The sequence below is a fragment of the Ornithodoros turicata genome, chromosome 2, assembly GCF_037126465.1.
Source record: "Ornithodoros turicata isolate Travis chromosome 2, ASM3712646v1, whole genome shotgun sequence".
In the NCBI taxonomy this organism is placed as follows: domain Eukaryota; kingdom Metazoa; phylum Arthropoda; class Arachnida; order Ixodida; family Argasidae; genus Ornithodoros; species Ornithodoros turicata.
This window is the reverse complement of record NC_088202.1, coordinates 7,246,755-7,274,009: the sequence shown is the minus strand read 5'-3', so window position 1 is coordinate 7,274,009 and position 27,255 is coordinate 7,246,755. Positions and strand designations below refer to the sequence as shown.

At 43.6% G+C, this 27,255-nt stretch overlaps 1 protein-coding gene across 1 annotated transcript; it reads right to left on the bottom strand.

Annotated features, from left to right (window-relative positions):
• On the bottom strand, positions 1-27,255 carry LOC135385167 (lysM and putative peptidoglycan-binding domain-containing protein 2-like). Its single transcript, XM_064614349.1, has 3 exons — positions 27,045-27,255; positions 20,991-21,295; positions 1-6,839 (listed from the first exon to the last, which is right to left on the bottom strand). The coding sequence occupies exons 1-3, from the start codon at positions 27,234-27,236 to the stop codon at positions 6,632-6,634; spliced, it is 705 nt and encodes a 234-aa protein (XP_064470419.1). The 5' UTR covers positions 27,237-27,255; the 3' UTR covers positions 1-6,631.

The following is a 27,255-nucleotide window of genomic DNA, read 5'->3' as shown; positions in this document are numbered from 1 at the left end:
GAAACATCATATTTTATTCAAACCAAATTATCACCTTACGCTGTCACTTCATCAAAACAAAATCACAAAAGGCATGAACAATGACTCTTTGGATGCCTGAAAAGTTACATGTGCAACAAATACATCATGCAAATGATAGAGCCAAGCTCGCTTTATAGCAATGTTCTTCATAAACGTAACCGCACCGTTACACTGCACATGTGCTAAAGCAGTCATCGTGAGAGTACGAAATCACAAAATTTCCTGCAGTCTCTAACAATTGTATTTACGAATTCCCTTCACCATCGTTACAAGTGGAGTAAGCCGCTCCACAGTGACTCGCCAGTTTGACCATGCTGTTTCAATTCATCAAGAATATGCTGCCCAAGGATATTTTATTCTCTTTCTCATAACAATGTTGACATCATACGACATCACCTGTAATCCTCAACTCAAGCCTTTGCTTAAGATAAAGAAAAAATTCCTAGGTGATACATATCAGGCCAGCTTGGATTATGTTCCCTAAAGCAGCCTGAATGATGCCCTTTCAGAGCTGTTGTCCAAATCTATGTACAAGTTTATATATTAGATTCACACACACATAAAAAAAGCACATATTCATTTAATAAAAACGACATAATGTGAAGAATGGGACCACACTCTGTCCTTTTCATACAACTATCTATCTACATCAAGCACAGGTACAACATGACTCCATTGAGGCTTCAAGTACAGCTACGAATACCATACTTTCATGTCCGTGTCCGCTTATCGTATACAACACTCTTTGAGGGCACAACTCTGAAGGAACATATCCAGTCACCTTGAATAACTGGACAGGCACACTGACATCAAATGTTCCTACAAAGTATGATATGGCTTTTGTTAGTACTCTCCCTTGTCATAGGTGAGCTGCATTCATTTAAATATTTTAAGATAACAACAGGGAAATCTAAGAGATATCATAACGAGGAACATCATGCATTACAACATCACCATTCAGTCAACATTCACAAAAGGTACCTCATAACAAAACAGAATTCAGAGCTTCTCACCATAACCTTGCCAGTGCGTAGATGGCGGACACTTGAGCTCACCTATCCAATTAAAATATTCTCTCGAGGAAGCTCATATCGCTTCGTTCGCTCTGCTCATTCGCTCACCTGCCAATACAGTTAGAGCAGAAAGACGGCGACCTGAATATCCAATATACGTCTTTCCACCTCGATCTTGGGATACAAATTGTTCATTTGCCTTGCTCTAGCTGCTCTGCAGTGTGCTTCCTTTGTAGAATGTTTTGTGCGAAGCTATACAATGCTTAGTCAAATGTAGACTCCTGCACCTGTAGCCACAGAGGTTTCAAGGCAATGGGCAGACACAAGGTTTCCCGAACACTCGTGTTACAAACCTTTGTGATACCATTTAGAAAAATGTAGCTCTTGCGCACCTGCATCCTGTGGATTTTCATGTTTGTTTCCGTCAGAGAAATGCCCAAATTACAAAATCTAATAAGAGCTATTGTAGAAAATTTCATCTACTCAGGTGCATTCACCCATTTGACAACAGCCCGCACATCTTGAAAACCAAACACATCATAAATGCATATTAAAAGCGATAAAAATCCCAAGTGCGAAGGGACAACAAAAACCACGAAGGACAGACAAACACAGCACTGTACTGCCAACCAAAGACTTTTGTTCCCCCTTTTATGTACATCCCCCTTTTATAATACAACAACTCTCTACCCTTCACTCTCCTGTCGAACATTCCAGAACCATGGAGCAGCACATAGGTCACGAGAAAGTTCCTCACCTTATCGGAAAGGAATACAGAAGGGTTACTGATACAACCTTCATCCTTTTGTTGTCCCCTCGCACTGGGGGTTTTATCGCTTTTAATATGCATCCCCAACCTGCAAGGATTTTAACTTTGGGGTAAAATGGAAAAGGGGCATCAGTCTGTCCAGTCGCCCTGCTTATCGAGCCTAACAAAGACCTTTCCTTCAGAAGCTCCTACACTGGATGTAGTCAATTTACTGCAAAAAAATTCCGTCTTGCAGAGCGTTGTAAAAGGGAAAATCTCAATCTCGACAATAAAACTAACACAAAAATTTCCGTCATAGTACACTAATGTATCTTTTCGTGTTGTCCACAACCATTCGACACATGTCACCATCAGGTGGAAGCAACAAAATGCTGCGCCGAAAGCTAATTGTTGAAATTATTAAGTCAGAGAACATGTCAACCACAGAGTAAATATAACCAGACGGTGGTAATTTTTTGCATTTCCTCCATCTGACTGAATACGTATACAATTTGTGAATTTGAACATGCTTAAAAAATTGCATCCCACAAGATATATTGCAAGGGCATGATGTCGAATTCCCATGCACTTTGTAATCCGTGTATCTTATCTCATTCACAACCTTTTGAGTCGAGAAGGGCTTGGTCGATCAGAACAAATATGTCCAGTAATTACACTCTAGTGTAGGATAGATATCCACAAATCGTACGCATTCAAAATCTAATCAGTTTGCAACCAAATTACACAAACAGGTCATACTCAATGCAAGACACTTCTGACTAGTAAAGGTCCAGAGAATACCTCAGCGGAGCATGCTTACGCTCATTTAAATGACAAAAGATAGGTAGCACTTCTACTGAGCTCTGTTTAGAACAGGTAACATCATGTTATTGCAGCTTGCATCAACAGCAAGAACCTCATTAAACATTAGTGACTATGTATGTGATTGGAACAGCTGGAGCTCCAAAACAAAACGGCAAACCTATGCAGGAATATTAAGGGACACACCACTGCTACAGAAGTGAAGTGTCACATAATTGCTCGTAAACCTTGACCTTAAGTTTAGTGAAAATTAGAGCATTCTTTCACAATGCATTTTTATTGCTCACCATTGAACAGCAGCAGTTTGGATACTGACAGTGACATTGCCTTCTGCCCTAAGCCTTCTACATAACACAGTCAGCCCTCAATATGTGAACAGCCAAAATTTATTGGAAATTGTTCATAAATTCGATGTCTTCAATGAATAGAGGGGACGTGAAGCATTATAATGGAAGGAAATGATACTTGATAGAAACCACAAGAAGGTTTAACATATATCGACTATCTTGCTCGTGAAATAGTTAATATCTTAAATGGGCATAAATGGACCGGGAAAAAAAAGCAAAGGTCACAAGGAGTAGAACTTAGGGTTGCAACCCCAGGGAAACATAGTCGCACAGAAAGTGTGAGCACAGTGCACAGTCCTGGTGCCCAAGACAACTTTCAATCTCGTGCTCCCAATCTGCCCAGGAGGACCACTGTTTATCCGTTCAGACCACACAAACCGAGTCACTCCTCCTGGCACATAGCTGGTTTGTGTTCAGCTTCTGTGGTGCTTTGTTGACCTAGCTGACATGTCCTAGGTTATTTGAAATTGCGGTCCAAAACACTAGGGAGCGCCAGGTTCGTTTCCCCAAAATGTATTCACGGTGCAGAAATTGAGGGTTCATAAAACAAAGGGCAATGTGAGGGACACGTCACACACCAGAGGATGCTGTTCATAACATGACAGAATAAATTGGGCGTTCATTAGTCGAGGGTTGACTGTACACCAACAATAAAACTGTTTTACAAGCATTATGAAACATTCAGATATGCGGAACAATTAGGTGTCCTACAACAAGTGTCCTAATCGTGGTGTCTAGGGGTATTCGAATTAATTTCCTGTAATTAGAAGCATTTCCATACATGAAGACAATGCACAAACAGTACCATCAATATCATTGCCTGTCTTAACATCAGCACATCTCAAATGCACAGCAACTTATGTGCATACTTGTTTGACTTCCGCTATAATCGCTTACATATGAACAACATTAGGTGCAGTTTTTGAAACTGTGTACAGAGGAGAGCTTTACAGTCTGCTACTGTGACACAGAACCATACATTGTGATTACCCTTAATTGTACCACACTTAACTGACATTACAAGGAGAGATTAGGCTGTTTTCTGCATTCCCGTGCATTGACAAGGAGAGTCATTGCTTTTGTTTCAACACAATGATGTTTTAAAATTAGGAGGTGTCACATCATTCTCGTCATGTGACAAATCTAAGTAGTTGAGCCAACTTTACCCAAGTTCCCTGCAGACCACTGTGTGAGTATTTGGTACCTAGCATACATACTTCATTTCATTTCTCCAATTACTCTTCAAACAAGGAAACTGCATGAGAAAACCGCAAAGCTGCACTATCACATACCTGCTCATGCTAAAGAAGCAATCACATCTTTGAACAAGCTGTAATTATGTAGCACACACACACAGAGTGCTGCATCTGTGAAAACCAAACCACAAGAAGAATTGTACTAGTACTCAGCTTGAAAACGTTAAAAACATAAGGAAATGTACAACTGAATCAACCTCAATTATTTGGACTGTGCAGACACGTGCCTCAAAGAAGCCTTGTGCATCGTGATAATCACAGCAAGATGTATGAATGTCAAGGAAAAAGGATGGTGGTGTGGAACAAAATTAGGACAGCACTTTCCAAGATAGTACTATGACAAAGGAACAGTGATCGTGGGAGAAGCCTCAGATTGGTAGCCGCTAGCATTTCAAGCAAGAGGCAGACTCGTGTTAAAAAATACCAGTGGTTCGCGGTGGGACAATTCCCCGCCACCCTCGAGTTAGTTTCACGGGGCCTCTGGACTTTCCACTTGTCAACAATTTATTACTATACTATGCACCACTGTGCACAAAAAGAGGGCGCTATCAGATAGGTCAATGCCAGATCATGGCCCACTTGCATGAACGTAGAGGAGATTCCTCAGTGGTGTCCTCACTAGCTTTGGTAGTGTGTGTAGAGCACTGGCTACGATATTGAGGATGGCACTGAGGAATACTGCATAAGTGTTTGTTTTTAGTGTTGAAAATATTTTCGCATTTTGATAGGCCACTGGCACGAAAGGTATTTTGCGGGCACTTAAATTCGCGATCCCGTCACATCAATTGCGATCCGGTGAACGGCATACAATCTATTATATGATTTAGTGTCTAACAGCGTCTTCAAAAAGGAACTGAAGGACTGTTTTGTGCGCTGGAACGCGAGCGTCTTCCATAGTTCGATGCAGGGTCCAGGCCTGTCTCCAACAAAGCTGGACTTGCGAGCTAGTATCCTGAAACTGCTGCATGCTTCATGGCTCATGGAAATGTGCATGCACCCAGCTCTGATGCGCTCTGGATTTGAAAAAGCTGGAATTTATCCTCATAGTATGCAGGTCTGAACAATACCTTGTCAGTGCGGTTTAACATGCATACAAACTACAAGTCAAATATCCTGTAATCAGTAGGTACTTATCCACTACCGTTGTTTTCACTTGCAAATTTTCTTGTACGTTCTGAGCGTCATATTGGTTGTCATGTTCGTGAGAACCTAAATTCGCGATTTTGGGAGCACATGGGAAAAACGCGAAAAATAATTCCATGTGAAAAAAAAACAAAAAAAACACTTATACGGTATGCTGAATGTTTGTGCAAGAGGTCCCTGGTCTTCAGAGTGACACCTGTAGGAACATACATCCCATCCTGTGGGAAGTGTTACAGCATCTGGGATAACAATAATATATTTTCAGGCAAACGTCTTCGGAACACCATCATGCCGCGTGTGATGACTTTGTAATGATACTGCACGAGAACATAGACACGTTGAAGTTCTTGTTCCTGTGCCCCATCAAAGCATAAAATAATCTGCCTGAGCCATTCAGACAGTATACCAGAGTGTCAACAAAACATGCCGTTCTACTGGCAGTAGTAGAATATTCTCAGTTCCATAAGTCATCCGGTGAGGATCTATGTTTGGCAACGCAAAAAAATGCTTGTGCGTAGCTTTGTGGGGGAAATACAAGATAAAGACCGAAGGAAATTTTATGCTTTTCATTAGTTGACTTAGTTTTTGACTCAACAAGAGGAAAATGACCTGTAGAAAAAAAAGCAAGAAAAAAAAAACAGCAAGAAATTAGGGCATATCCGTGGCAGCCAGTTCAATGAGCGCTCTTGCAACGTGCAAACACACTACAGTAAGCAACAGTCAGATGCTTTCCTGGATCAGACGTACTACACTGTAAGCACCAAGGGAGGTACCCGCTATCACCTGCAGAATTCACTGTGCTCATTGATGGACTTTATTACCCTACCTGCTCCTGGTGCAACAACAGTGGCTCAAAAGCACACTTCTTAGGGTTCTGGAAGACTGCAGAGGGTCTGTGCAGTGCTAAGTTACTCTTTCGCATACTACACCTTTCCAATATCACCACATATTAAATTACATTGTGTAATAAAACAATGTGGACTGAACCACTTTTAAGCAGCACAGCCTTATATGATTGCACCACGCCCCCCACAGAAAATAGAAACAGGACCAGAAGAATTATCACGGACAATAAAATTAAGTAGAGGAGCAATTCAGAAGTACAGTACAGTACCCTAACTACAAGCCCTTTAATGCTCTTCTCTATAGTGTCAACTGTGTTTGCACAACAGAGAAGGGGATTCTTGACACTCAACATATTAAATTCCCATGCATAGATGAGGCAGAGTCTTTTGCGACAGTCAGTAATGAAAGAGATGGTGACTACCAGTGACCGTGTGACTACAGCTCAAAGATCTCCTCATGCTCTCGCTCGTGCCTCTGCAGAGATGACTTTACTTTGCGGCCCTGCGTCATGACAACAGGATGTGGTGCCAAGGAAGGATCTCCAGAGAGATCGCTCATCGAAGACGACCCTATGCTTTTCCTCGCGTGCAGTGAATTGGCTGTGGGTCGTGACCGGTTCAAGAAGAGGTCGTCGGCTGGGTACCTGAAAACAGACAAACACTTGGTTATGTTACACTCAGGGGGCAACATAGGAGCTATAGTCACAGAAAGATATCTTCTGCCAGCAGGTAATGTAGCCTGCGCACTGAGAGTGTGGCACACGCGATGGCGATCAACAGCCAGACGCTCGAGTCAATTCACACGTTTTGTTAGTATTCTATATACTTAATACAAATGTTTAATATGTTACGTGACTGCTCTAAAAGTGTGCGCTCCAAGTATGCTGTCCTTCAACAGCTGTCTTTGCAAGACAATCAGTGAGCAAGCAACAGGTTGAAGCAGTGGTTCTCAATCGCGGTTCCACGAACCTTGCCCAGAGGTTCCAAGAACACAATATTGTCGAGCTCCAATGAGTGACACAATGCTCGCCCTCACCTAGCCGTGATATAAGACCGTACTCAGCATCTCATCATTTTTATGAGGTTAGGCATTGAAATCACCGGACCAAGGTGCCACAGCAGACGTTTGATGTAAAGAGTAGAGCCAGCGACCATCGTCATCAGTCAGCTCAACCAGCAATCCAACCTGACAACCTGTCCCCACTACGTGGAGCTCTTTTTGGTCTTTTGTTGTGATTTGAAAGCATGACCAGCACTTAGAAAGCAGACTTCACACCAGTAAAAGCTTGATAGCTGTACTTTCCTGCCCACATGGACTTGGGATTTACAAACGTCAATGGTAACCACAATGCGCTACATGCGGGGAAGTACTGTTGAGTTGAACAGAGATAATATAGGATGATTCTAGAGAACGGACTTGCTGGGCTAGCAATGGGATCCTCCTGTCCCTGCCTCTGACCTTCAGGCCACAGCCGTCCGTCTGTCATGGATGTGTGTATGACCTTGAGGCGCCGGAGAGGATTATATCAGTCTTCACTAGATGGCGCACTATGGGGCAGACAGAAGTGGGAACCAGTGGGGAGATCGCACGAATAGCGTGACATTATCGGCCCCACTCCGGAACGGTTTCGGTCCTTTGTGCTATCCACATGGATTTGTTTTGACGGACGCCGAGCGTGGCTCGCTGGAGAGCTGTTAGGATACAACGCATATGTGAAAAACGTCCATTGAGCAGTGGTATCGGGATCACAGCGTAAACGTTGTAGATCATATCTTATCTGTGAGAAAGTCTATGGCACCGTGAACCCTTTGCTTTCCAGTGACACAGACAAACATGTTTACTGAATTATTTTGTAACAAGTTGAAACAGCAATGTGAAGGAGTATTTCTATGCTAGTGCAATAAATATATAATAAGGAATATAGCATGCATTTCTGAGGACAATAGCAATCCCAAGATGACCACACAACTTCATGCTACTCTGCAAACCATCAGGAACCGGAAGTACAAAAAACAGAAACCACCTGCACGCCTCTCTGAAAGAAGACCACGACGATGCGTTGACGATGGATATACTTCTTGCCCAACGCAGGACTAATACGAAATGATGTAGCAAATGATGATCATGCCCGCAATTTATTCACAGGCATGTTGTCGCCATCCTACACAGAATTAGACAGGCAAAACAAGCGGGCAGAATTAGCCACGATATTAAATTCCAGTGAAAGAGCTGTCAGGACAGCTGACAGGTGGGGAAATGTAAGCTTTAGGCAGACCGTTATGTATTGTGCTGATAATCTGTACATGAATGATAGTGAAGTGTTGCCTCTGCGGTGAAGCAGTCTCTTTTGATCCAAACGCGTTGTCGCAGGATGTAAACACCGGCACCAGCCGTGACGATGTTGATAAGAGTCACGCGAAGTAACTTGTAGCCACCTTGAGAGATGTTGTTCCGTTTAACGATAGGGTCGAGGTTGTTCCCGTGGGCGACCAATTTGGAGCAGAGGGAAAACCAAATTCACATCGCCAGCGTTATGTTGCGTCACGTACCGCGTGTGCTCACTCCTAAACGATATGTTCACTATACCAACAAAGATCGGAATAAGGATTGTAAGAAACATTGGTTGAAGTTGAACGCAGTGTCTGTGTCGTCCGTCTATGTTAATTGCTGCATTCTCTAGTCATATACTGAGAATGTTGAGGGCATGAAATTCTCCTCGCACAGTTTTCTTGTTGTCACCAGACAGTTTTGAGTTGCAGAATGAAAACAGGACAGGCTGCCACCTCACCATCGCTAATATGAGTGTCCTCCAGCAAAAGAAATGAAAATTCCACAGAGTTGAATTTGGTTTCACAGGGTTTCATTTTAGCTCCTGCACAACTCCTAGTAGTACCCTCGCCATCTCCACCCATCTCAAATCTTACATTTTTAGCGCTATCCCTTAACTGTTGCTACTTTTTGCAAGTGCCTTGAAAGCTGCTTTTCAGAGATTTTTACCTGTGCCGCCATTTTTTCTCTGGAAACAAAACCTTGAAAGAAAAAGCAACTCTGCTCATTTCTTAATGCCATACAAACACTTTGGTGCCAACAGCCTTGAAAAATACTTTCCTTTTTCCTGAAGAGCGCAACCACCACATAACTTAAATGTGTTTTACATTTGGGATATTTCCCACTTCTACAAATCGAATCAATCCGCAAGACAACCATGTGAGGCCATGAACATGAAGCGTTTCCATATGTGTCCGGGAGAAATAAGTGTTCCTTCCACTTTGCTGTCCTTGTTATCCTGCTTATGTAACAGCTGTGGTGGAACAAAAGTCACCTTGTGGCAGGTCAGTTACCACTTAACACTGTACGTATTTTGTTCCCTGTCTCACACAATAATTTGGCCTTACTATGTTGAATGTACTTGACATTCTTAAGATAAGTACCACAGTGAAATTAAATTCAGAAAGAAACAGGAGAGCTAGAATTATGGTTGGACTTCATGACCTGCACATGCCATCGCAAGAACGGGTGCCCCAAAAAAGAAAAAAGAAACAAAACATGACAACACACCAGCTTGCAAGGATTGCACAGCCCATTATCACACAGTGTGTTTTCTGTATCTCTAGGTCTTTCTTTTCAGGCTGAAATGGGAAAAAAAAGGCCTTGGACAGGTGTTCTTGAAGGCACTCTACAACTTTCAACTTAGTTAATTAGTCTCACTAATTAATTAACTAGGCACAACAACAACAAAAAAAATACTGGCAGCTACAGTACACGATGTAGGGCACTTTGTGTAGAGCACAAGGGTACAATTTGGTCGAGCACACCTTTTCATGCATGATTTATGTCTGTTGTATCATTTTGTGCCTGACACTTAAGAGGGGATACAACACGTGTGTCCCCATGTAATTTCTATGGGACACTTTGCCCTTTCGTTCAGTGAATAGTGAACTGATTTTCCCTACGCTGGTCTTGTTCAATAGCTTTTCAAAATCTGCTCTCCCTCTTCGAAGAAAATTAGTAGTTTTCCCAATCCATATTTCTAAGCATGTTACAGAAGTACGGAAAAATTACCGAAACTGGATACTCAAGTTTTGAAGCACTCTGCTGACAAACTTGTGGACACAGACTGAAACTCTGATGGAGCCACAAAGCAAAAAATCTTTTTAGAGCATTTTTATACCAAGATCAGCATCCCGTTCTCTGTTCTGGAGAACTACCATTAAATATGAAGGTATGTGACACACTCCTTGGTGACAGTATCTCGCGTCTTCATGTGGTGCTAATACGGCACATCTTAAGGTGAACTAGAAATCCTCCCACCACGCAGCACCATAAATCCAGTAGCCTATCCTTGTTTCCCTTTCCTGGGCTGAGTCAGAAGCAATTTTTGGGAGGCTACGAAAGGGAATCGCTGACCCTGAGCACAGTTTTCTGCAGGTATGCAAGTTACATCATAGAGCAGGTATTGGTTGTACAAGCCTGATTTGTTTTCAATGCATTATAGGTGTTGACTGTAACAATGAATGTTAACACAAGCTCAGAATAGTACGAAACACATTTCTCTTTCACTGCCTTTTGTATTTACAATTATCTATTTCACGGTCTCCAGCATACACCAAAGCAAACTGTGACAAAGCTGCTTTTGGGAAGAAAATGCATGCATTGTTTCTGAGGAGTCAATTGTGGGAGAGAAATTTGTGAAAGTCTAGTGTCACTTATTTAGAATGGTTCAAGTGTGCTTGAGAGGTCCAATATCTCAACTGCGCGAAGTACAGAAAGCCATGCTTCAACCCAGGCAACACAGCCTTCTATCTCCAGTTCCCGTCAGCTTCGATCGAGTCGATAGGAAATCCCCAGGGGCACTGAAAGGTGTCACGGCACGCGCCTATCTATTGTATATACAAACATTAGAAGCTTAATAAACAAACGTGATGAACTCAGCTCATTCATCGACACCACTGAGGCCGACGTAGTTGTCCTTACTGAAACATGGCTCTCAACCAAAATATCAAATTGTGAGCTGTTTAATTGTGAGAAAGTGTTTGCGGTGTATAGAGCCGACAGAGGATTAAGGGTTGGTGGCGGAGTACTGATCGCTGTATCAGAGTCTTTATTATCTGCTGTTGTTAATGTCCCTACCACACTGGAGATGCTTTGGGTCTCAGTTGGTTCACATCATAACAAAATCATTGTCGGCGTGTGTTATCGTCCACCATCGTCTGATAATAACTTTGTTGACAATCTACATGACGCACTAAATATTGTCACGACGCGATTTCCGTCTGTACCAGTGTTTCTTCTTGGTGACTTCAATTATCCAGGTATCTTATGGAATGTTGAGCCACCTGGCGTCCCATCATCCAATGATGCTTGCGCTTTTGTTCGCCTGTGTGATGATTTCCATTTTAACCAAATTGTTCTGAACCCGACTCGCGTTACTGCTACTACTTCAAACATTCTTGATTTAGTCCTTACCACAAATCCTGACCTCGCATCACCTGTAGTACATTCCGATGGTTTAAGTGATCACTCATTACTGCATTTCTTTGTACAAACTCACTTACATACCCATAGTACACGCACGAAACTCATTCGCAAATATAAGAAAGCCAATCTCGCAGCTATCAATGATGAACTGTGTAACTTCCTTGATTGCTTCATAGATGGCTTTGATGATCGCTCGGTTGAGTCGAACTGGTTGATGTTCAAGACGAAATTAACGCAACTTATGGATAAGCACATTCCTGTAAGCGTCATCCGCATACGAAATGAATCACCATGGTACAACCGCACTTTAAAACGACTAAAAAACAAGAAGAAGCGGCTTTATCGTCAAGCCAGAAGAACGTCATCTCCCCAGAAGTGGGAGCAATATACCGCTTCTCTGAACGCTTATAGTGCTGCTCTTAAAAATGCGAAGTCCAATTTTTTTTCAAATCAGTTACCCTCCATGCTAGCCGAATCTCCCAGGAAGTTTTGGAACACGGTAAACCCTAAGAATAAGTTGCAGGTTTCCTTGCTTGATTCAGCTGGCAACCTACAGTCTGACCAGAGGTGCGCAGGCATTTTGAACATGGCTTTTTCTAACTCCTTCAGCTCAGTTTGTAACATACAATGCCCTCCACTCAGTATGCGAAACATACCGCCCATGGACCCCATCATTGTCGATGACGTGGGAATTGGCAAGATCATCGATTCATTACCATTGTCATCCAGTGCGGGCAGTGATTTGATTACTCCAAAACTTCTGAAAGGCACTATTGTCTACTCATCAATTTTTCTCTCTAAAATATTTCAACAATCATTGCTTGAAGGACAAGTTCCCATTGACTGGAAGTTGGGTAAGATCATCCCAATACACAAATCAGGCGACAAACAATCCCCCAATAATTACAGACCTATTTCATTAACATCCGTGCCGTGTAAAGTACTTGAGCATATCATCTACTCTCATTTAGTGCGTCACCTAGAAGAGAATGCTTTTTTCAGCGATTACCAGCACGGGTTTCGCAAATCATTTTCCTGTGAGACGCAACTTGCTTGCTTTGCTCACGATCTCCACATAGCGTTAGATCGCTCCTCAGTTATAGATTGTATTTTCCTTGATTTTAAACGCGCCTTCGACAAGGTTTCGCACCAGTTACTGCTTCATAAGCTCAACTTCCTCAATATTAATCCCCAGGTTCTGGAGTGGATTCGGTCTTTCTTGAGCGATCGGTCCCAATATGTAACGGCTAACAATTACGATTCCAATCTAATCCCAGTCCTTTCCGGTGTTCCCCAGGGTTCGGTGTTGGGCCCACTTCTTTTTCTCATATACATTAACGATTTACCCAACAGCCTTCGTTCAAACATAAAACTGTTCGCTGATGACTGCGTGCTATATCGTGAAATTACGAAGAGTGACGACGCCAGCATTCTCCAATCTGATTTAGACCACGTCCTTGATTGGTGTAACACATGGCGTATGGAGCTCAATATTAATAAATGCAAACACCTTAGAGTTTGCCGCAAAACCTCAAACTATTCAGAGTACAGCATCAACAACACCATACTTGAACACGTTTCATCATATAAATATCTAGGCGTTCATATCACATCGGACTTATCTTGGCGCACGCATATTGAACACATTATCAGTAGTGCCAATCGCACTCTGGGTTACATCAAACGTAATTTTTATCTAGTACCTCTTCATCTAAAGTTAACACTGTACAAAACACTCATTAGACCAAAACTCGAATATGGGGCAGCTATCTGGGACCCTTATCAAGAATCGCTCGTTCACGCTATTGAAGCTGTTCAGAATCGATCAGCACGGTTCATTCTCGGCAATTACAATCGCACCGCTAGTGTATCATCAATGAAAAGTAGCCTCCATATCCCACCTCTGTCTGTGCGCCGTAAATTGAGTCGCCTGAACCTCTTTCATAAAATCTATCACCACAACCCTTCGTTGAAGGAATCGCTCATTCTCCCACCTCATTACATATCGCGTCGCGTCGATAATAGCCAGAAAGTGGGTATTCATCGCTGTGCAACTACAACGTTTTCTGAGTCCTTCATACCTAAAACATCGCTTCAGTGGAACCAACTGCCATCATCATTAACATCAATAACTGACATTACACTCTTCAAGAAATCAGTAGCAATTCATTACTCTGCCAGTGATTAGTTTTGCTAGGCCACCTTGTCTGCGTGTTTTCTTTTTCTTTTTTTTGCATTTTTATGTTACGATTGAAATTGCCTTGTATGTGCCTGTCGTTTCTTCTTTAGTTTCTTGTCTCACTCCCCTCTGTAAAGCTTATGCCCTGAGGGTACCAAAATAAATAAATAAATAATTTACTGACGCTAATAAATATAACTAAAACTTGCAAGCTCATAGAGTATTGCTCTGTAACTCAAATAAACTTATAAGCTCATATAGCTCATAACTAATGCACTTATTTAGTGGATCTCGGAAATTGCTGTTGAGGAGTGTCACTTCATATGTGAGTGTCCATCGGAATCTGGAAAGTGCCCCAGAAAAAAATTGTCCCAGGAAGAAATGTTAGCAGGAAAGGGGCCACTTGCAGATCTTAGACAATTGCTCACCATCTTCGTCGGGCAATTGTTACGTAGTGAATTTCTTTGTTTGCCACGTTTATTCATGCTCACAAAATAGCTATAGCAAAATATCAGTCGAATTTGATCGCTTCCTACCTCATCTCCTGTCATGTCACTTCAGTTCATTCCATCATTAGGCCACAGTCGTGACACTGCTCACATATGTGAGGCCAACAACGCCACCGCAAAATGATATCATTATTAGTGATCAGATATGGGCATTTGTGACCCCTGCTCAGTCACTCCCCGCTCATCTCTCCGTTTGTGCTCAGCTCACATTGCCACATTGAGCATGAGTGAGTTTTGTCGAGGTATGTTGGTGATGCATCTTGATTTTGAAATGTATAGGGTCTTTGTCTAGGACACGGTGTAAGATAAAGAGAGGTGATGGCACGCACGCCAGCGGAGTGTCCAGATGTGTAGCTGTCCTATCAGTCACACTGCACGCCGAGAGACGATGATCAGATTAGGGGGCTCAAAAGGCGAACACTATCTAGACGCGGCCTTCGCACGGCGAGACGTGAGGGTGTCATCACCTCTTATCTTTATCGTACACCGTGGTTTAGGACTACGTGGGACTGTATACTGATGAGACACGATATTTCATGCAGATGTCAACCACTGTCAGGGTGGGGCTGGTGCGTAACACCCAGTTGCAGACAGTCCCCACAAACGCCAGCTGCCCTTCCCGTCTCCTTAACCTGATAAGTTAGATTAAGTATAATGTGAATGGGCGAAGTGGGACGTAACCCTGTTGCGAGTGGAGTCTATCAATTGTCCATGCATGTGTTCGCACACTCACACGTCGGGCAAGCGTACAGAGTGCTTAGAATAAATAAACGTCTATTGGGAGATTAGACATAGATAAATATGTTGTGTTTACTTTGTTTGCGACTTACTGAGTTATATTGTCATGAGCTTCTGTTTTCTAAATGTTTTATAGTGTTTTTAGTACAAACGTATCGTTCCACATCAACCTGACAAAATCCGTTTAAAAACGGGAAGCGAGTTCTTGCAACCCTGCGATGCTGACGGAGAGGCATCCCCATACCCTAATTTTACAAAAGCCGGAAATTCTTGCCTCTTCCGCGACATCACTCGCATACAGAGACATGTAAGGTCATCTGTTAGCTGATGTCCTATTTCACATTAGAAAAACCCACATATCACATAACATTTCATTTACAATCGTAAACTATCTTACTGGAGGACAACGCAAATGACGATCCCACAGCAGCCCCAGCACTGTGATGGAATGATAAATGTAAATATCGAGGTAAATATGTAAATATTTAAATAATAAATATGTAAATATAGGCTCACTTGCGCTGGTGGAGGTTTGGTGTTTGGGTACTGTAGAAGTGGTTTTTTTCGTGCGGAATTATTTTTCGCATTTTTCGCGCACACCTCCAAAATCGCGAATTTAAGTTCCCGTGAATAACTCTGACCATATGAGGGCGAAAATCGTTCGGCGTTCGACGCTATACCGCGACTACCTGATACTTTCTACTCCATGTAGCATAGGCAGTTTAAGCAAGCGCAGAAGATTGTTTTATCCCATCAGGCAAGATGAAAAGAAATGAAAATTCATCATGCTTTTGTTACTCCTATAAACGCTTTGCACTATACATGCAATATACCACTATACCACGAAGCCAGAACATGCCTTTCCCCGCATTCTCAAACCACCTTGAATGGTAGTACCACATCTCAACCGAACTGGTCAGTGGCCCGAGTGATAATTAATAAGAACTGCTAAAATAAACTGGCTAACTTGCACACAGCCAGTACTATGGCCTCCTACAGGGTCCCTAAAGGCCATTTGACAGGACCTTTCCTCCTATCTCTGTGAGGAGAAGAAAGGAATAGACCTAGAATGCCGCAATCCACGTGAACAACGGATGTCTTAGTACGTGCCGAAATATGCCCGAGTATTGACGGCGGCACGATTTGCAAGAGCAAAGCACTCCCGGAAACCTGTGTCGCGAATTTAAGTTCTCGCGAATCAATCCTCAAAGCAGCTCTGCTCGAAAACGCGAAAATATTTTCCACGCAGAAAAAACCACTTCTACAGTACTGGTACTATTGGGACAGAAAAAAACAAAACAAAAAAACTCACCATCAACAAATCATCACTAGTGTCAAGAAATTATTTCATGAGTGCGCGCTCGCCTATTTGCTGTGGTGGGAAGGGGCTTGCCCTTTCATCTAAATTTAAAATGCTGACGTGGGCTACGAAAGGGTACCTACCAGCCAGTTTATGTAGTTTTGACGGTACAGTGAAAGCTCGTTAATTCTCCACTCGTTTATTCGAATTATCCGATAATTCGAATCAGAATTCACGGTCCCGCCAACTCCCCGTACTCCCCACGGTCTCGCATGTAAAACACCGCTCGTTAATTCGCACACGAACCGCGCCCGCTGCAATTCGAACTGAGCGCCACCTCGCGCGCACGCAAAAAAAAGTAGAATGTCAAAGTTTTCAATGCCGACGGATAGGCGTCGCCGTAAACAAGAGGAGGTCAGAGGGGGTCGCCTTGGAGGTCGCCAGGTTGTCCTCTTTAGTTTCCACGTGGCTGATCGTCGAGCCTCTCCACTCCCCACGGTGTTCGTCGGCAGTTTTTCTTTTCTTTTTTTGCGTGTGTGTGTGTGGGGGGGGGGGGGCACGTGTGGTTTTGCATTCGTCAGAAAAACACCACGTCAAGACGCTGAAGGACAAAATTTTGACCCTGCGTGAATACGACGAAGTCAAGTTATCAAAGCAAATGGATCAAGCAAATCGATACAAATCGGTAACGTAGGTATCAGAAACTGATAGAATAGTTAGCAAGCAAGCGAGCTGGTGATACAGATCTGTACTGAAGAACCCCCCCCCCCCCCCCCCCCCCCCCCGAGACGAGGGACATGGAAACCAGGGGACAAACACAACGAAGTCTCCCAGACTTTGTTGTGTTTGTCCCCTTTTTTCCGTTTCCCTCGTCTCCGGGTTCTTCAGTATGGATAGGTATCAGAAACATGTGTCCCACTGTGCTGGCTAAATGTTTCCACTACAGGCCCCTGGTGCACTTGCCTTTCTCTTTAGTGTAATATATGCAGACAAATGTAAATGTTATTCCATGGCAGCTGACCTTTGCGTACACAGTTCCCATTTCAGATTAGGTAGCTCTATGAGTGCTATCGTATGTACCCTCACTGCATTGCACATCCGGTGTCCGAGGTGCAAATTTCATTTAAGAATTAATATGTAATTATTGATTATCGTTGTACGCCTTATTACTGATGCAAATCGTTTGTGGTTGTGATATAGGTCTCCCAAGCAATCCTCATGCACTACAGCATAAATTAGAATGTTGAAAGTTCAGTTAAACATAGAAGATTTATCAGCTTGGTAAGAATATAGAACGTTCTGCAAAGTCTATAGATCAAGAGAATTTAGATGCTGTGAATCCAGAAATGCATTTTATGTCCACCTAATAGTAGCACTTTGTCTGTTCTATTAGGTGCTCTAGGACGCTTTCAAGAGCGCTAAATTCATGACCTAACTACATAATTTGGCAGAAGACCATGTCTAGAGCTACGTGTACGGAGTGGTACACTTTGTTGTATGCCTAAGGCAGCATGGTGCATGTTAATGACATAAAATGAAAATAGAAATGGATGTGTTCACTCGAACATCATCTCCGTGTTCTATTTTATCGTATCGTGTTATTTTATCAAGGGGGGAGCAACTGACCCCCCCCTGGGACCGCCACTGAACTGCAGGCGCCACATCGCCTTCGCATGAGTTCGTAGTGCGACTGAACTCATTCGCGCCACAGATGACTGTGAATTATCACAGGCCAAAATGCCAAGGTCTGATTTAGTGAGACTGAAATGGGGGTATAGCTGTAAGGGACTGGGTGAGTGAAATAGAGATAAGCATAGGTGAGAAAGAGAGAGACAACAGAAGACGGCAAACGAGAAGCACATCAGAAGAGAAAGCATTCATTCAGCAGTGCACACAAAAACACAAGCTTTGTTTCATTTGGAGTGTTGGTGTTACAATGAAGAGTGAAAAGACACTTGGAAACAGGGAAAGTACGACCACTGTCACAGCGGACTTGGACCCGTTCCAAATTCCTTTCCTGGTTTCAGGGAATTTGCTGAAACTTCTCCATGAGACTCTTTCTGTTGTAAAATACTGGCAGAACGCTGCCAATACTGCCTTTCAACAGGCAGCAAGCCCACGTCTAAGCAACACAAAAGCAGCAAGCCCACAAATAACCAGCCATCCTGGCTAAATACACAGGTGGCAACCATAGCAAATGTTCTTCAGCTGTTTCAGAACTGTCAAGCAGTGCTGGAACTTCCCAATCAACGTCATCAACTCACTGACATAATTAACATCGCAAACGTCACCAAGGTAAATTCTGTGCCAGAACATCATGGACCATTCCAACTGAGTAACCCCCTTCCCCCCTTCTTCCAAAGTCCTCGTTATGCAAGAATCAAGGCATGATCTTTCTGTCCGCACGGCACGGAGCTCATACGCGGTGAGTAGAGAAGGAAGGAGAGGGCGCGTGGAGAGTGCGACCCGCTACACGGCGTCGGCACTCCACAGTTGAGCTGTGGTGGTAGACAGGTTCAGACGTGTCTGCGTGGGTGCGCCATGGGTTACGAAAGTTGCGCGAAGGAGCGGCGGTAAAAGAAGGCTGCGAGACGCAGTTACCAAACTGAATCGGAGTAAGCCCGAAAGGCTCACTTGGCTGCGAACGCTGTCTTATTTATTTATTTATTAGTGCCCACCAACGGAAATGATCCTTGAGTTAGTCTTGCGTTAACTTTGTGTAGGGTCATGTGAAGGGTTGTACAGCGTTTGGGTACCTGTCAACCTGATGGACTCAAAATTCGAGGGGGGGCTTTCATCTTGTGCACCCGAAATAGCATTGCCACTGTATAGCGACGTCCTCGTACTCATACGTACTATCTGGTGGGGCAGCGACGCACTATTGTTAGGGTGTGACTTTTTCAGGTTAAACCCGATTCTGCCCGGTTATTCCCTCCCAAACTGACCTCCGACCAATTCGGGTTAAACCCGATTTCTCCCCGAATTCCAGTCACTATGAAATCCTCAGGTGACGCTTCCACTGAAGAAGAACAAAGGTTACCACGCACGTGTAACACATGCAAGAATGGGTCACTTACGTTCCCAGCAATACACCCATGTGTGTCACTCTCTATGCCTTCGGGGATTACCGCTGGAAGGTCACGATCCCGCAAAAAAACAAAAGAGAGATTAGGGAAGGACTTAATAGACAAGAGGAGAAACAAAAACACCCAATAACATCCGAAAGCACAATTATCGCCCGATTTCTCCCCGAATTACAGATTTAAAAATAGCGCCCGATTTTTACCCCCCGAATCTTAGAAAGGCACTTAACCCGAAAAAGTCACTCCCTAACTATTGTTGCTTCCGTCAACCGCAATTGCAAAGACGCGCCGCCTCAGGATCTCCAACATTGTATTTTGTGCGGCCGCAGCCATTTCACCGATGATGGTACCGGTCTTCGCTCGTCCACACTGGTGGTGCTTCCTTTCATCGCATTTTGGGAACATCTTCCGGAAAACAGCGATCACACGTGGTTGCTTACGCTCCGCGGCCGGTTGTGCTCAACCAGAAAACCTGTGAAAAGGCACTTGGCACGTATGAGGAACACGCGCAGGTATTTCTTCTGTTCGGGGAGCGCCATCAGAGGAGACGAAATTATCGTACGAGACTGGATTAATGATAGAACGACAGCACGTCTTTTCGAGTAACACGGACACAATGAAACACACTATCCGCTGCGACCTCTAGCCATGGGTGGTCATGCCGCAAAACATGTGTTCCAGGATAAATATAATTCTTCAGGAATATGCAACAACTTTATTTTTGGCTTTGTATTTATTATTATTATTATTATTATTATTATTTATTATTATTGTTACTTGGCTTTGTATGGCTTTATATTTGGCTTTGGAGAGTGGGGAGGTTCATCGCCACAGGCGATACTCTACCCCATTGCTGGTGGGAATGTGGGGAATAAAATAACGAGCCCCTTCACAATAACGATCGAAGTCCGATGGTGTCCAGAAATGTCAGAAGAGCTTTGAGCGCAGAGCGTTGCTGGGCTGGATTAGGCCAGGGACCAAGCAATTTCGATAGGGAGAAGGGGCGAGAGTCCAGCTGACGAAGAGACTCGGAGAGTGTGGTTCGGGAAGTTTGGTAGTGGGGGCAATGAAGAAGAATATGCTCCAGATCCTCAAGAACACCACAGTGGCAGCAGGTGGGAGAGTCAACTTGTCTCAAGCTTCTTGTCTCGGTGCTTCAGGAAAATGTTTGGGTAGCTTTTAAAGCAAAACGAGAGAAGAAAAGCACAAGGCCCCATTTTTCTGGGAGATTGGACGGCGCGTCCATACAACTGGGACACTGAACGAAATTCTGAAGTCTCCCAGTAGGTATCCGTTCGTGAGGTGTCGTTGAAGGGTTGTGTAGTATTGTGAACGGGAGTTCCCAAATGGTTTTCAAGTTTTAATACTAACGCATTTTCCGTCGGATCTACCAAGGGATAGATCATGATTCTTCTTTTTTTTTTTTTTTTTCAAATCTTGATGCATGTTAGTTTAGGACACCTAGTATATTTACGACAAACTGAAGTGGAGCAGTCTGTGTACCTACCCAATGTTGCGTTCCAAGACCTTGATCTGATCCTTGGAGCGTGCAATAGAGTCGTCTATCCTACAGAGAAAGTCTCTCATACTCTCTTCTCCTTGCCGGCTGTCCTCTTCTTCTGATGAAGGGAGTAACCGTGCCCCGCCACTCTGTCCATGCACTGAGGGCTGCTTGTCCGCACTTCCACCATTACTCACACACAAGTCTTCGTCACTCCTGTGAAAATTGTGCACTGCAGGGATGTCCAGCCAGGTCTTGAGGAATAAACTGTCACTAGTCCACAACTTGTTTTCACGTTTTATGTCCTCCATCTGGAAGACAGGAAGGTATGTGTGGTAATAAACATTGTGTAGTAAAAATTTACAACCATGTCCATAGATCACCTTGTGTGAGATATGAACATAAACCATGAGCCAACTTCAGGGTTCCACAACTCACAATTCAAGTTGCTAGGGAGGCTCTTGATATCCTCTTAGAGCAAAGCTTTTGGCATTCCAGAGGAGAAGACAAAAGAAATTTGACATTTGTGCAGCATAGCAATATGTGGACATTGCAACATACAGTATATATGAGCACAGCCTGCTTATTTTGGCACAAGACTGTTGAGTTTCAGAAACCTAAGGAACTACTGTAAAACCCTTTATTTTCGCGCGCCCTTAATTTTTGCGAATTTATTCGCAAAAATTTCCATTTGTGAATTGATCTTGGCCCGCGTTCCCTCGTTGTACGTCCCGTAGGGTTTCCGTCACTTGGTTTCTTTTCCATCTCGCTGAAGATATGTAGCACGACATTGCTGCTGGCTGATGCGCAGGCTTCCTGGTCAGAAAGCGTTGCATAGGACTCGGGGTCTGGGAGGGAGACACCCACGTTTGTTGGCTTAAACCACCGGTACAGGCTCATCCGAGATGTGTACAGGCCAGCTGTCGACTGTGAAATGTGAGCTACATGGAATTATCCAGGCGGCGTAAAGCACTTGGCTCCATGGAGGAATAATGGGGAAGGCTGCGCTTCTGGGTCAGAGTCCCAAAGAATTATCTTTTCACAAGAAGGGTCAACGGATGCGACCTCCGGAATCCGGTTTGAGTGACTCACCCACAATTCACGAAATTTAGTGGTCGCGGACATGGTCTATGCCCCCGATTCGCGAACAATTAGGAGCGCGAAAAAAAAGGGTTTTACAGTATGCATCAAATAGACAACTAGAAACCACAAAATATTGAGTTCAGCATGTGAACTACTAATGCAGACAGTTCCAAAAAGGCCATGCACCTGGGCCATTCAATGCCAAATGATCTGGGATCCTCAACAAACTAACATTCTTGAGGTTCCCAATGTGTCGCAGCTGCCTTTCAATTGGATGGTGGTCTTTGTGAGGGCCGCTTAGACAGTGCCTCAAATACCATGCATGGGGCAGGAATATTTTGTGGCACGACACAACTATGGACAGCCAAAACATTTGTGATCAGCGAGCAAGGTCACTGGATCATTTTGCATGGAATCACTTGCTATCATGAACTGCACTGCACTCCACTGAGGGAGAATACACAGAAAATAAAAATTGGCACACATGAACACTTGTTTTCTGCAACAAGTTTAGTGGCCACTGGCTCAGCCTGAGAACTATCAGAAACTGGCTCATCATCACTGCCGACAGCAACACCAGATGGTCCAATTTTGCCCAAGGTATTGCGGTAGACACACAATGTTGGTAACCTCATTTGTGGAGCAGTTTAATTGGAGCACAACTGTTGTTGTTCTATTGTTCTCTGTTAACAAATCTTTTTCCAGACAGCTGGACACCCCGAATAACTGGATGACAGAACCAACTGTTGCTGTACCCTTGAGCAACTTACTGTAGGTCTGGACCACAGGCAAATATAGAGCACTAAGAACCACTGGTATGGCATTGCAGCACTGCAAGTTGCATTGCAGTGATCGTTTGATTCCTGTAAGTTTTGCAGAGGAAGAACTGAGCCAACACAACCTAAATACAGAAAACGTGCTTGTCACTCCTCTGCCAAACAGAGATGCGATTTCGTCGTCTTCAGCCGATCGCCGCAGAAGATTTCAAGACACAGGTTTTCTGTGGCTGCCAATGTGGCACCTTTTTGTGTTAAACCTCGTTCCACCCAATATTTCTCCCAAAATTGTATAGGTATTGCACATACCTTTGCACTGCATGTTTAAATTATTCAGCTCTTCTGAATCAAAACAAAACAAGCAGCCTGGTAAGCACTGCTGCCTACAACGCATGTACATTTGATATATTCAAAACAGAACTGACTATCACTGTAGAGCACTACAAGATCTAGCATTTAATAATCGCCTTACAAAACACATGCACACCTTCCCATATACAGGGTGTTTCACTTAGCTTTTTTTTTTGTTCACGTTGGGAGTTTTGCGTAACCCCCCCCCCCCCCCCTTACAAAAAAAGCATTAAACAACCTATTTGTCTGAACATTATGGGGTAAGTGCTATTTATCACCAGGGAGACAAATTTGTGACGGCGTCTAAGAGCCTTCGTCAAATTTAATTTGCGAGAAATTGGAATTCCCCAACTGAGCCCCGGAATTTGCCAAGTCAACCTTATGTTGTGTTTTCTTCTGTTTCTTTTTTTTCTTCTTTTTTTACAGAAATGGAAAGCACACGCCAGATATACCTCACTGCATTCAAAATATGTCCCTGACTTCTTTTGTAATAGCTGAGAAAAATATGTGAAACCCATCGCTTCGAGGGGCGCAAATTGTCAGCCGAGATCAGTTTGTCAAGTTAATGAAAGACGGCAGAGAAACGGTAGAGAAACTTGGCAGAGAAACGGTCATCCGCCCCTCCCTGCTTCCTTCTCGCTCTTATTTCCGATAACTTGTGTTGCAGCTATGCTGCTGTTACCAATGGAAGTTTGGAAAAGGAAAAGTGAAAGGGCACGCACATGGCCTCCTCACATCATTTCTTTCGCAGATCTGAGTGCGGCCGGCAATTTTCGCTCCTTGGAACAACAGTTTTCACATTTCTTTTTATGTTTCGGGCTATTAACATTGTAGTAGTGAACGTATTCGGGAATACAGTAGGTTAAATCCAGCATGTGCTTTCTGTTTCCATAAAAAAATGTCAGGTTGATTACTGAAAGCGTATTTTTATTCGGATGTACTAATTTTCGCTCTTATCACGACCGGTAAACAATCGTGAGAAATTGTACTTGCCAACACAGCTTGACATTTATCCCACGAAAGGGAACAGCTCTAGAATCACGAAAATTAATATATTGTGAATAGAAATAGTTACAGTATTTGTCCAATCACTGTGGGAGACCGTTCAAGGAGACCGACCAGAGGCCTCTCAGCCCTGTTGGACTTCTTGAGAAGGAGAGCGTGATGGAAAGCGTACACTGCGGTTTCTTTCGTTCTATAAATCACAGGATGCAAGACATTGAGGCCGTTCCTTTTGTTTTTCCGTCAATGTAACAACATCATTCATTCCACGAGGAGAACTTTGTACTGTGACTGCTCGGGGGTTAGCCTTCCGCCACTTGGAACCGCAATGTGGCTTATTTCAGCTCAAGAAGTGCGCTGTAGCATGCCCGGAGCAAAATTTCGCACAGAGAACTGGTTTGTACAGCGTGCTTGAGTGTGTCGAGAGCCTCTTGATATTTTATGCAGTTGGCAGTGTGGCATGCACATCAATTCCAGGTTCCGCATGGTTTTGATTTTGACGGTTTACCATGGCAGGTCACCCAAAAAGACTTGTCATATATCAACATAGTGGAAGATAGAGGGGAGGCATTTGCTATCAGGATATTAGAAGTAAACAGTACAGAAACAACGTATCAAAGACAGCCATGTGGAAGAAATTGTAACGACACTTGGATGCTCAGTATTCTGAGATAGCGGCAGCCTGTCTGGACCTGGCTCAACCAGTTCAATGTTGAAGAGGGAAGCATCGCCTTGTGCTTGAGAGGAACGAAGTAGACAGGAGGATCACTTTTTTCGTTCCCCTCAAGCTCAAGGTGATGCTTCCTACTTCAACGTTACACCAGCCTCGCTTGTGTACTTTTCCTTTCTTCATCAATGTTTAACCTTCCTGTTGCTTTTAAATTGCTTCTTCTCACACCAAAATATCTAACATTTTTGCTCTGTGTATTTTATTAAGCTTTACATTGGTCCTTACTGCACACTTACTGGCAACACTATATGATCTCTTTCCTTGGTGAGCTCCTCGTTTCATGCTGTGCACTTCACCCACGCCCTTTGGCCTGCATGCTTTCAGCAGTGTGTCAAACCAACACCGCCTAGATAAACAAAGCTTGCCTACTTGTCGACATGACACAACGACTAAGAGTCAGCCAATCACGAACGAGCTTTCAGCTGTCGTAGCCATAGAGACGAAGACTGTCGTCTGCAAGCAGTGATTGAATATCCCCACATACCAAATGGGAAAACTTTAAAATGAAGTGCAAAACGGTCCCACACCTTTCTCAAGACAGATTTTCTGAAAAGCGTGATGCACTTTTTCTCTACAGTTTGGTTCCACAGGTTCAAAGTGAGCTGTAATCATTTCCGAGCACTTGAATTCGCAACACGGCGAATCGAAGTAGCAGACGAATTCTGACTTTATATGTCCACGTAGCGAAGGAGGGTGAGGAGGCAATAAGCACACCTTCTGTATCTAGGTGGCATTGACAAAACACACTAGTGGTTTACTACCCTGAAATATGTCCCATCCGATTCCAGCTTTTTACAGCAAAGAGAGCAATATATGTGCAGAAAATCAGAATTATGAATTCCGAAAGTGATCTGACATCGCTGCGATGTGTCTGCCAGTGAGCTAGCACAGCAGTGGTCATGTGCTTACGACTACCAATAAAAATGGTTGTAGCTCTCCTTCTACTCACATCAGAGCTTAATGTTCCGTTTTTTTTCTTTTACATATCGAAAGCTACGATAAGAGCTGGATGTGTATGTGTGTTCAAGGGTTTGTACCCCTCCAAGAGCGACACGTACAGAAATAATTCTTGTTCTCCTCAATGCTCCAGCATCCAGTACAATGTGCGTGTGGCGTAATGATCATGCATTGTAATAAATGTAAGTATCACAACTGCTTCCGGCACGATGGCATGCAAATGAACAAGAAGCAGACCATCTTGCCGCAAATTAGGCTAACAAAAAGCACCCCAATTTTACTGCCTAAATTTGCAAAACGTTTTTGGCCCAGAAACTCGCATGTAACATCAAGAAATCAGTGACAAAATGCGAACAGTTATGGCATAGCAGTCAGGATTGAGGCCTTGCAAGTCAAAGACACAGAACAATGCAGCATGGAATGCTTTTGTTGACACCCGTCGGTAAAAGATACAGCCTTACCTGTCACAAGCATGAGCATTTACAAAACAATGAGAGCTAGAGAAAAAGTATGCAAGCACAGGTGTGTAAATGTATAAAGCCTTGCTGTGTTGGTAAACAACAGAGTGCCCCTTCGACCACAAGATATTGTTGTTTCGAAGCGTCTGGACTGGCAACGAAGAAAGCAGCTGGCAAGACATCAACACAGCAATTCAACACCCCCATAACTCGTGCCGTTATCACGGTAGCAGCCGTCATGAGAAGCCGGGACATGATAAGTCCAACATCACGCATCATACGAGCAGTAACAAGACTGGAAAACATCTTACGCACACATTTTACTGCATAGAGTTGTCGCGGGAATAGGAAGTAGACGCTCCCAAATTTTTCTCTTCCTTGGGTGTATAAATAGCTTAGACGCAGTCTCACTTCGTGTGATACGTAAATGTTTCAAAAGAATATAGAAGCATTATGCCATCGTCGTGTTTTCGGTGACATGTAAAGCCAGTTTAGGAATATGCTGCTTTATACAGACATCGCAATGTCGTTGACCAGCGGTGTCCATGAAAATAACGGAATGTAGAGTTGGGAACAAGGACTGATGTTCGGAACACGATGCATACGACGTGAAGCTCCAATACAGTAATATTCCACGCTGAATGTTGAACATTATTCATTGAGTTTTGCCGATATTGCAGACTGCGGCGGCACAGCCACTTACCGTAACACCGTATCGAAGCGCTAGCCCTTGCAGGGTGTCGTTCGGTTGCACCAAGTGTTTGATAGTCTTACCGGTACGTAATACGTGGTTACAAGTGCTGCCATATTTCGTCTGCTTTTTTGCATAACTTCCTAACCGCGCAGTTTCGTTGCCACTCGAAGCTGACATGTTGGCCCGCGACACCCCACACATAAGCTAGACCTGCACGTCA

What these genes read in the sequence shown, in the direction of transcription:
- LOC135385167 (XM_064614349.1), bottom strand. Translation starts at nt 27,236, where the DNA reads ATGTGTGGGGTGTCGCGGGCCAACATGTCAGCTTCGAGTGGCAACGAA. An exon ending in CGCTTCGATACGGTGTTACG is followed by an intron (nt 21,296 to 27,044) that starts GTAAGTGGCTGT and finishes CCTGTCTTCCAG; the next exon opens with ATGGAGGACATAAAACGTGA. An exon ending in GTCTTGGAACGCAACATTGG is followed by an intron (nt 6,840 to 20,990) that starts GTAGGTACACAG and finishes GTCTGTTTTCAG; the next exon opens with GTACCCAGCCGACGACCTCT.